We start from the raw sequence: 10,839 nt of genomic DNA, 5'->3' as shown, positions 1-10,839 counted from the left end.
TATGAATACATAGTCTGAAGAATCTGAAGACTGTTAAAAGAGGCGTGTGGATTATTGGAGTGAGGCAGAAATCAGACACACCTGTGAAAACCTGGACAAATAAACCAAAATATGAGAGAGAAACACTTTTTTGTTATTTGGGTGAACTGACCCTTAAACAAAAAAAAATGCAGTGGTGGAAAAAGTAATACCTCAGTGTAAAAATACAAAACTAACTGGGGTAAAAGCACACACGTTTTAGCATCAAAACATACTTAAATTATCAAAAGTACAAGTACTCATTATACAGAATAATACTTAATATATTACTGGATTATAGTTATTAATGTGTTCATCACGGCTGGTGAAGGTGGAGCTCATTTGAATGACTTTATAAACAGCTGTGTAGTTTCACCTGTAAAGATACGTCATCATTTATTAGTTGATTATATTTTGTATTCACAATCTTAATCAAGAGCTCACACAAAAATAAATGTAGTGCGTTAGAAGTACAGAATAAAGTTGCAGAAAATAGAAAAGTAAAGTACAAGTACCTGGTGATTGTACTTTAAGTAGTACAGAACTTTAGTAAATGTAGCCTGCTTTGATTTGACCACAGCTGCAGCTGTCCGTGGTGGTGTGCGCGCGCGCGGGCGCGCGGGCGGGCGCGCAGGACTGAGTTGAATACAGTTGTACCTTGAGTGTTAAACTTTGAGCCCCGCGGAGGAACACAGAGACAGACACGCGGCTTCCTGCAGCCTGCACCGCGGACCTCAGCTGGTAAACCGATCCACGCTGTTTTTACACCCGTAACAGCTCGTATGATTGATCGGCTTAGATGCAGGGGATGTGTGTCAGATTTGGGAGAAAGAACAGGAAGTTGCAGCGTAGTTTAGCTCCACTGTGTATAAGAAGACGCCTTGTCACGTGACTGATCGCTACTCTTCGGTCTGGTTTTAACTGTCTGTATTGTTGCACATCAATCTGCAGCGCATCTCAGCGGACTTGACTGATCATGGACATTTCTTTTGCGGGAAAACGAGCTCTAGTCACCGGAGCGGGAAAAGGTAAAGGCCGCACTTCAACAGAAATACTCACAACCAGACGTTTTCACAACGTGCAGCGACACCAGCCGTCTGTTCTAGAAAAACACCTTCTCTTCAGCGCTGCAGTGCACGCACACGCACGCACACATACACACACACACACACACACACACACACACACACACACACACACACACACACACACACACATGCATACACACACACACACACACGGGCCATTCATATGTTCTAGTCATAGTCTTATTTTAATAGTCCTACATCAGGGCTGCCCAAAGTGGGGGTCGCGGGCCAAAGTTGGTCCAGCATAAGGTTCGATTTGGTCCACCAGATGTTTCTAGTGAGGAAAAAGGAATTTAAATATAAAAAAATATATATATATATACGTTGGATATGAATCACTGTTTATGCTGTTTTATTTTTTTGGGCTCAAAATGCTCTTTAAATATGTAGGATCCATAATTATGAATTATTTTTTATAATCTGATCATGGCGGACAGAGTTTGCCCTGGATGTCAATTTGGTGTGAGTGAGGTAACAAAAATATGTGGAGGCACAAACAGTGATAAAGGAACAAAATGCATTTCACTGAAGTTAACTCTAGATCCTTGTATCATTTGCATTTAACAACACAATACAATATAACAGTTTTGTGCTTTTGGCCTGTGGCTCACCAGTAAGTTTCAGTTGTTGCCCTCCAAGGGAAAAGGTTTGGGCAGCCCTGCCCTAGATGATTCAACCTTAACTTTACTGTCCCCCAAAGAGACGCTTGTCTTGCAGTCAAACACACAAACTTCAACATATGAATTATATTTAAAAAATGAATCAATAACAGCGTGAACATGACCCCAGTGTCCAGCTACAGTCCTGGACCCACAGTGACCCACAGGTTCGTCATTCCAAGTTGTCACTTGTGAAATGTGTCTAACACAAGACGTTTGGCTGAATATAATAGTCTAGAATGTCTTTTCTTTTAATTATCTGATCAATAAATACATACAAAAGATTACATTTATTCCAGACATTCAATGTTTGCTTCGTGTTACAGACACACTTAGAAACAAAACCACTTTTATTAGTTATCAGTTTTATGCAGAGTGTATCATGACTTTCTCATGGTGAGTTTCACACATAAAGATGTTCCCTTATTTATCATTTATGAGCAGTAAACATTTAATAAATGGTTTATAACACACTATAATATAGTTATGAGCAGAAGTGTTTATTAATGTATTTGTTAACAACTATAACTCCTCCTGTGGACACCTATGAAGTATAAAGAGAATGAATGACAATATAGTGAAATGCTGTTGGGATGATTTGAAATATGTCTTCATAGGAGAAGTTATAATTGTGGTCAAATAAAGTGGTAACTGTCCTTACAATGACATTACAGTGAGTGATATATTATTAAGTAAATGTTTGTAAGCTGCTTATAAATGCTAAATGACCTAAAGGTAAATGTTGCCGTTACAAAAAAGAATTACTAAAAGCGGAGATGATGAAAACAAATGTGAATTAAAACTGTTAAACTCTGTGATGAATTAGCACGTACCCTCAAAGAGTGTCGTCAGCTTTACCACTGACAAAACCTAGTAGAACAAAAAGCTTTGTTCACAGAGCGCAGTGAGGCAGAGCCTGAGACATGTGTGGAATGTGTGTGTGTCACAGCAGCAGCTCCACTCTGTAATGCCTCTTTGTGTTTATGGATGTTTTGTGTCTCAGGGATTGGCAGGGACACGGCTCTGGCTCTGGCACGCTGCGGGGCAAAGGTCACAGCGGTCACACGCACACAGGCCGACCTCAACAGTCTGGTGCAGGAGGTACGTCACACACTTTGACTTGAATTTATAAGTGATGGGGGTGGTAGAGATTCCTGTGTTTAAGACCCGAAACCTTCACATCCTCTGACAAATGGAGACAGTTCTATTACTACAGAGTTGGTTGTGTGAGGGTTAAAACACTGTGCACTGACAATATCACACTGTGCCTCTTTTCATTTAAGTTTCATTACCTTGAACAGACTTTGGCTGACATGACATATTGTTTAGTTCCCAGATTCTTCATTCAGCAATCTGATGCATCAGAGCTTTCAATTAGAGAGTCCCCAGTTTCAACCTGGATGAAGTTGGAAACTTTCATTAAAGTAAATCTGACCGGAGATGACTGTGGCATCTTTGTGTGGCAATTTATAAAAAATAGAAATGATTCAAACTAAATATCCACATTTAAAAGTGCTAAATTCCAAATTTTGAGCACAGCAATGATTCAGGGATTGCCTCCACACGGCTCTCAACATGGTGACAGCTGAGTCGACGGCTAGAAGCTAATGGTGCTAACAGCGCTAACAACGGCAACAGTGCTGACAGAGCTAACAGTGTTTCCCTGAGGGGGAACCGGAGGCTGTAACAAGTGGAACATGACATGTACACAACTGACGGTAGAGGGGAACCTAGAGCTTCATAGTTTGAAGTTAGGGCCACTGAGCAAGCAGCAGTATTTGACGAGTTAGGAGCGAGAAAGTGTTGGCCCCATTTGTATGTGAGTCATACTGATATTTTTAATATACTGCTTTGTGAGTCAGTATAGACAAAATAAAAAAACAAGAAATGTTGTGTTTTGTTTCTAAGAGGTATGATTCTGTTGTGCTCTTGTTGAATGGATGGTTGTCTCAAAGCCTTTATTACAATCGAATCACACTAAACATTACAGTTTCTCCTCTTCTCCTTCATCTCCTCCCTCTTCTATTATCTGCACTGACTTGTCTGGTGTTGACTTCCTCTCACAGTGTGCGTCCATCACCCCGGTGTGTGTGGACTTGGCAGACTGGGGGGCCACGGAGGCGGCTCTGCAGGACATCGGTCCCATCGATCTGCTGGTGAATAATGCTGCCTGTGCCAGTCTGCAGCCGTTTCTGGAGGTCACGCCCGACCAGTTTGACCAGTAAGACAAAATACGTGATTCTTTGATGATTTTGAACTAGGAAGCTGCAGCAGCAAATAGTCATAACATAACGTTTTGTCATGTGACAACCTGTTATGTTTATTATGTTCTATGGTGTCTTTCATCTCCAGGTCATTCAATGTGAATGTGAAAGCTGTGTTGCATGTCTCCCAGGTACAAGAATGGCTTAAATCCACATCACTGCACTTGCATGTCCTACATTCCTGGCTTCAGTTTGTTCTTTGGTGTTTTTCCTTTTTTGTGAGTAGATGTTTTGCTGAACATTAATGGTTTACTCGGGTTTTGGTGTCAGGGACAGTAAAGTATGTTCTCTCCTTTTAATGGACGAGCGGTGTATCAATGGTTTTATCACACCATTAGTTTATATTCAAATGTCTGCTTTGTCAAACTGCTTCTGTTGAATGAAATGGAGCTCTGTCTCTGTGGCCAGATAGTGGCTCGTGGTATGAAGGCAAGAGGATCAGGAGGCTCCATCGTTAACGTCTCCAGCCAGGCCTCGCAGTGTGCCCTCAGAGACCACACTGTCTACTGTGAGTAACAGAGGAACCACTGTGCACCAACATTCACCTGGAGCCTTCCCTTTAAGACAAATATGGAAGTAGCTGATGGAAGTGTTTGGTACATTTGGACCGTTTTAACAGAATTGCATTGCTAATCAACAGCTAGGGTCTATGCATAGAAAAACAAATAATAGTAGAATGAACATTACCATTCAAATCAACGTTGATGGTCAGAGTGGCGACACTCTTTATTTGTACTGTTTCCCTTGTGACCGTTGTAGCAGGCTAACAACCTACTTACAGAAAACATGATAAAGGGCCCTCTTCACTGCTCCTATGGCAGATAAAACATGATAAAGGGCCCTCAGGGGTATCCATTCAGTGGAGAAAAGCTGGTAAATGAGAACAATTTAACAACTTAATACTTCTATTTTCTGTAAACAGTGCATAGCAATAAAGCATGGTGGATAACCCGCTAGCTAACAGCTGGATATTTAGTTCGCTACATTTTGCCGAACGCTCAGCTAACTAGCCGGCCATCCGTCTCTGGAGCTGCATCAGCAACAAACGCCATTTTCTTTTGTACTAGTGGAAAACAGTTCAAGTCATTTATATGTACATATTACATGTTCACATACACTGGAAGCAGGAAGCATTTGGAACGTTTACGTTGTGTGTTGTGCTGTGAAATAGTTTATAGGAACAAATCTCCAAGCTTGACTCATTGTCGGACTGAATATATATATCTATCTATATGTGTATATATATATAGGGAGCAGTGGGCTGCCCATGACAGGGGAGCCGTTAAGGGTTCAGTGTCTTGCTCAGGGACACATGTGCCACGTCCCAGCCAAGGATCGAAACGTCGACCTTACGGTTACCAGACAACCGTCTTAACCCAGTGAGCCATGGTCGCTGTTGATAGCCCTGCTATCCAGGTCTTTGTGATGGCACGAGTCTGGCGGTATGATAGGTATCATAATACGCGGGTTACGTTTCAGCTCGTAAGGGATAATATACTGCACCCCGACTGAGTGAGTAGGACTTGAATCACCCTGCAGGGGTTCATTTCACAATAATGCTCCGCTCACTGTACGTTATCCCGCCTATTACACGGCTACTTACTAAAGAGATCAATAAGTTGACACTAAAATATGAATTGAAAAATGATCTTATTGCATCTGCTAAAAGAAATGGTCCTCTTGCTGTGTACGAAGTTAAGAACTGTGTCTAAATCAACGGTCTGTTATCCATAGCGTGCATTCAACAAAGCCATTTAATATATTGCGTTATTGTAAACAAGGCGATATATTTTATTTTTTTCACATCCAGTTTTAGGAAAACTCTCATAGTAGAAAAAACACACAGCCATATGCGTAAAATCTGAGAAAAATATATTGCTATCTTTATGCAATCAGAACAGTGGGATCTGCCTTTTCATTCATCACAGTCCCTGTAACATCCACTATCTGCCACCAATCGTTGCATGTAAACTACTCATTACGAATCAATGGTGTTTTTAGATAAGTGAAATAGTACCACAATTCACATCAAAATAATATCTGGATTTATCAGTATTTTGTTAACCACTACAGATCCAGCTGTTTAGTTGTTGATTCAGTCATTTGTACATTAGTTTTAAAAGAGGAAGGGCCCCAGGTATTCAGACTGCAGCCATGGTGATGGTAAAGTGTTCTTTGTGTTCCTGTCATTGTTCAGGTGCCACTAAAGGAGCCCTGGACATGCTGACTAAAGTGATGGCTCTAGAGCTGGGACCCTACCAGGTATCCTCAAGCTTCCACAGCAGGACAACTTCCCTCGGTTATTTGGACCGTTGGACTTCACAGTGGGCTACATCCAGTTCACATTCACTGAGTGATCGGAAAAACTGATATGCATTATGGCTGCACATTGAACTAGATGTTATTTTCATTCATCTCTTGAATAGATACTTTTAAATAGAGGATCAGTACACTCAGTACTGTCACTATGATTCCTGCTCTCTCTAATACTTAAATTATATTTATTTACTTAATTAAAACGGGACCATAAACAGTTTAAAACATAAATCTCACCATTTGGTTCACCATTTATTATAGCTTTAACATAATTCACATCTGTAGTGTCTTGGCAGGTCACAACAAACACAATACAAAGTGATACAAGAAGGAATATACAAGACCTGCGATACAAAGCTCAACACAACAGCACGTCACAAATGTATGCTTGTCACAGAAAAGCAAGTCATGAAGACCATTGTTCTGCATCAATTTATGGGGGAAAAGTCTTTCTTCATGTAAAGGAAAACACTAAATTCAGTAATATAATAATATAATGGAACATAATGCAGTAAGGCTCAAAGTCATTCTGTATTGCTTTCAAATATTATTCTCCCGTAGATCAACGTTTCTCATTTAACGTTATCTCTGCTGAGTCAAGACACATGTCGTCCTGATTTACTCTTCCCTCCTCTTTCGTGTTCTTAACCTCTTTAAATGTGCGTGTGGCACCTATTCACCTCAATCATCAATCATCAATCATTTTAACGTATTTATAAACCTCTATATGTAACGTTAATATTGTCTGAAATAACAGGGGGATGCAAATCCTGGCAGGTCAAATATCAGTATTGCCACATAATGCATCCACATATTAAGTTCATCTACATACACTTTAGTATCAAATATTGCTACCAGCTGATATTTCAGGCTGTTTTGAGGGACCATTATGAATTTCATACATTTAACACTCACCTGGTCTGAGGAAGGAGCTTGCAATTCTCGGCAGGTAATAAAATATACCTCTGCTAAATAATGGCTCCACATTTGACCTTTGTTTATAGAGATCTCTGAATGAAATGAGCTTATCAGCAGATATTTCCATACATTTAAAAACAACTTATATCCTCACCTGAAATAAAAGGGGACCCATTACTCAGCAGCTAATCTGTTCTACCAACCATACATTAACCCTTTAACTTCTCACTAAGAGCACTTCAAATCATACCATGAAGGAATCAAATGGTGTTATCAGCACATACCTTTTATATTAAATATGAATAATAATAATTAAATCCTTTTAACTGTTCTCTGCTGTTTGATAATGGGATGTTTACTGTTGTTGTTGTTGTTGTTGTTATTGACTGAAGATTCTTTCACAGATTATCAGTCTCATGTACTACTGTCAGGATGTAGTGACAGTATGAGTCACATCCTGTAGCTTGAACTGAAGTACCAGTGTTGTGTTCTGATCAGATCCGTGTGAACAGTGTGAACCCCACAGTGGTGATGACTGATATGGGTCGCCTGGGCTGGAGCGACCCCGAAAAAGCCAAGACCATGCTGTCCCGCATCCCCCTAGGCCGCTTCGCAGGTCAGACACCACATACTGCTGACACCACGTTTCTGGGGCAAATCCACAGATTCTCTTTTGATTCTTCCATCCTGATACACAGTCACATGTCATTTGAGATCACTACTAGTCACAACTGTCTTTCTGTCCGGCTTAAAGATACATATCCGCATCCATTATCCATCCATTATTTATTTATTTATTATCTGCTGGAGCCTATCCCAGCATGCATTGAGTGAAAGGCGGGGGTGCACAGTAGTGATGGAGAGGGGGAAGGAGCCGTGGAATCGAAGTCCCCGCCCCCACACACGCGCCAGAGCCAGTCACAAGCCGAGCACAGCCACAGCTAGTTAGCGTGAGCCACCTAGCTGCTACGTTAGCACCACGGTAGATGTTTGGCTAGAAAGACAGTATTAACCAGGATATCTCTAGAAATACACTTCTCATCACGACACAGACTCGTCATTCTTGTTTCACAACTGTTACCTGCATGCTGCTGACACTGTAATGGACACACAACATGCTCCATATGTTTTGGCTTCACTTTTGTGACATGTCATCTATCTTAATATACAGTATATGGTTTGGACTCATACTAGAAGTGTGAGGCAGTGTCTGTACCTGCAGAGGCCCCGCCCTCTTCCTGGATTGTCTTATTTTGCTGTGTTCTCAACGTTTCCTGGCTTCGACCTCTATAAAAACATAGCGAAATTAGCCAAGAAGAAGCTACGAAAATGGAGACCCCCCACAGATATAGCAAGGTGAAACAGCAAGCGGATAAAGCTCGTTCTAAAACGAGAGTGAATCTTGAACTGACCTCTTTAAGTTTAGGAGGGAGGGCTCCCACTGCTCAGCCTCTTCAGAGACTTCATACCAGGGGGCTGAAAAGGAGGCTGACGGTTGATTCAGATTCAGGAATGTGGACTCAGGAATGTGGATTCCCCCATTGTGTTTTTGTGGACTTGGATAGGGGTTTTAAACGCAATTATGCAGTGTATACACTTCACCAGTGTGTTGACCTACGTGTCAGCTGAGCTCCCTGTGTGTCTGTGTGCAGAGGTGGAGGACGTGGTGAACACCATCTTATTCCTGCTGAGTGACAAAAGCAACATGACTAATGGAGTCACTCTGCTGGTGGACGGAGGCTTCCTGGCCTGCTGACCAACATGAGCCTCGTCCCAGCACACTGCTTCCTGTGTTACCACATCACTGCATTATACAAAAAGAGGTCAACTCTGTTCAATAATTAAACTCACCCACTTATCCTCTAACTTGTCTCTGTTGTTTGTGCTTATTTATGTGTATTGGAGCATGTTTCTTTGCTATTTGTGTGAATGAGTATTATTGGTCTGAGTAATAATGATGTAGGGCTTTATTTAACATTACATGCGCTGCTTTACACAGATGATACAGTCGTAATGGCCGAGGCATCAGCAGAATTCTGTGTCATTGAAAATGTGTTATTTAATTGTTCTACTAGTAAAGCAAAAGTACAACGGAACAAGACAACACTCTAAAGTTACAGGTTATAGGGGTCACATGATGAAGAGCAACAAAAACTATGTTGATCTTCTTTCTTCTTTCCAATAGTTTTGTTTTGTAAAATAGAGTTTTATTTAGTTTTCAGGAAAAACACGCCGATAGGTTGGGAACCAGTAAAAATTAGATTGAGTTTAATAAATCCATGACTCCTCTAGAGAGAGCTACAGCAATGACTCCTCTATAGAGAGCTACAGCAATGACTCCTCTAGAGAGAGCTACAGCAATGACTCCTCTAGAGAGAGCTACAGCAATGACTCCTCTATAGAGAGCTACAGCAATGACTCCTCTAGAGAGAGCTACAGCAATGACTCCTCTATAGAGAGCTACCGCAATGACTCCTCTATAGAGAGCTACCGCAATGACTCCTCTAGAGAGAGCTACAGCAATGAGTCCTCTATAGAGAGCTACCGCAATGACTCCTCTATAGAGAGCTACCGCAATGAGTCCTCTATAGAGAGCTACAGCAATGACTCCTCTATAGAGAGCTACCGCAATGACTCCTCTATAGAGAGCTACCGCAATGACTCCTCTATAGAGAGCTACAGCAATGACTCCTCTAGAGAGAGCTACAGCAATGACTCCTCTATAGAGAGCTACAGCAATGACTCCTCTATAGAGAGCTACCGCAATGACTCCTCTAGAGAGAGCTACAGCAATGAGTCCTCTAGAGAGCTACAGCAATGAGTCCTCTAGAGAGCCACAGCAATGACTCCTCTATAGAGAGCTACCGCAATGACTCCTCTAGAGAGAGCTACAGCAATGACTCCTCTAGAGAGAGCTACCGCAATGACTCCTCTATAGAGAGCTACCACTGTTATGACTGCGAGTCATGTGTGATTTTGTATGCTGTGTGCCTCTCTGCCTGAGGGTGGGGCTGTGTCGTGTGACAGTTTCTGTGTAACCTGTAGGTGGCCGGTGATTGGACGGGGGACTCATGAGGCGGGACATAAGAAGACACCTGTGGAGGCCGCCCGTCGCTCTCTCTCTCTTCTCTCCGACTCCCAACCAGACCGTGCTGCGTCGGATTCAGATCGGGGCGACCGCCCTGGTGCATTTAATAAACAGTCCATGTAGTGGTAGGGGTGAGCCGCTTTTTTGTTTACTCTGTTTTCTCCTGTTTTGGGTAGGGAGTTAGGGAAGCTGCCTGTCTTTTCTTTTGTTCAGTTTGGGTAGGTTAGATAGTTGATTAATGAAGCTTGTTTTGTTTATTATTTTTGGGCCAGGCTCACCCTGATGTATATCGCCATCACTGGCGTCACTAATAAATAACATGGACTGAACATTGGAATAACTGGTCGTTATTGGGAGTGGGAGAGAGAGGGGAAGACCTAATACTGTGTTGCGTCCAGGCTCCCCTAGACCGGGCGTAACAACCGCAATGACTCCTCTAGAGAGCTACCGCAATGACTCCTCTAGAGAGCTACAGCAATGACTCCTCT

At 42.0% G+C, this 10,839-nt stretch overlaps 1 protein-coding gene across 3 annotated transcripts; it reads left to right on the top strand.

Annotated features, from left to right (window-relative positions):
• The first annotated feature begins 618 nt into the window (after positions 1-618).
• Positions 619-10,570, top strand: dcxr (dicarbonyl/L-xylulose reductase). 3 transcript variants are annotated; one of them, XR_013767567.1, is made up of 10 exons: positions 619-759; positions 970-1,046; positions 2,769-2,866; positions 3,832-3,986; positions 4,118-4,247; positions 4,438-4,537; positions 6,227-6,291; positions 7,762-7,879; positions 8,916-9,086; positions 10,309-10,570. XR_013767567.1 is itself a non-coding variant. In XM_079182255.1 (9 exons), exons 2-9 carry the CDS (start codon positions 995-997, stop codon positions 9,017-9,019), a joined length of 735 nt encoding a protein of 244 aa, XP_079038381.1. In that variant the 5' UTR covers positions 619-759; positions 970-994; the 3' UTR covers positions 9,020-9,118. The 3 variants fall into 3 exon arrangements, 2 of the variants coding, with proteins under 2 accessions (XP_079038381.1, XP_079038380.1); XM_079182255.1 differs by lacking the exon at positions 10,309-10,570 and having other exon boundaries at positions 4,118-4,160; positions 8,916-9,118; XM_079182254.1 differs by lacking the exon at positions 10,309-10,570 and having other exon boundaries at positions 8,916-9,118.
• Positions 10,571-10,839: the final 269 nt, after the last annotated feature.

The sequence above is a fragment of the Pholis gunnellus genome, assembly GCF_910591455.1.
Source record: "Pholis gunnellus genome assembly, chromosome: 21".
In the NCBI taxonomy this organism is placed as follows: Eukaryota; Metazoa; Chordata; class Actinopteri; order Perciformes; family Pholidae; genus Pholis; species Pholis gunnellus.
The sequence above is the reverse complement of the archived record's forward strand: the minus strand, read 5'-3'. Positions and strand labels throughout refer to the sequence as shown.

What these genes read in the sequence shown, in the direction of transcription:
- dcxr (XM_079182254.1), top strand. Translation starts at nt 995, where the DNA reads ATGGACATTTCTTTTGCGGGAAAACGAGCTCTAGTCACCGGAGCGGGA. An exon ending in AGTCACCGGAGCGGGAAAAG is followed by an intron (nt 1,047 to 2,768) that starts GTAAAGGCCGCA and finishes TTTGTGTCTCAG; the next exon opens with GGATTGGCAGGGACACGGCT. An exon ending in CAGAGACCACACTGTCTACT is followed by an intron (nt 4,538 to 6,226) that starts GTGAGTAACAGA and finishes GTCATTGTTCAG; the next exon opens with GTGCCACTAAAGGAGCCCTG.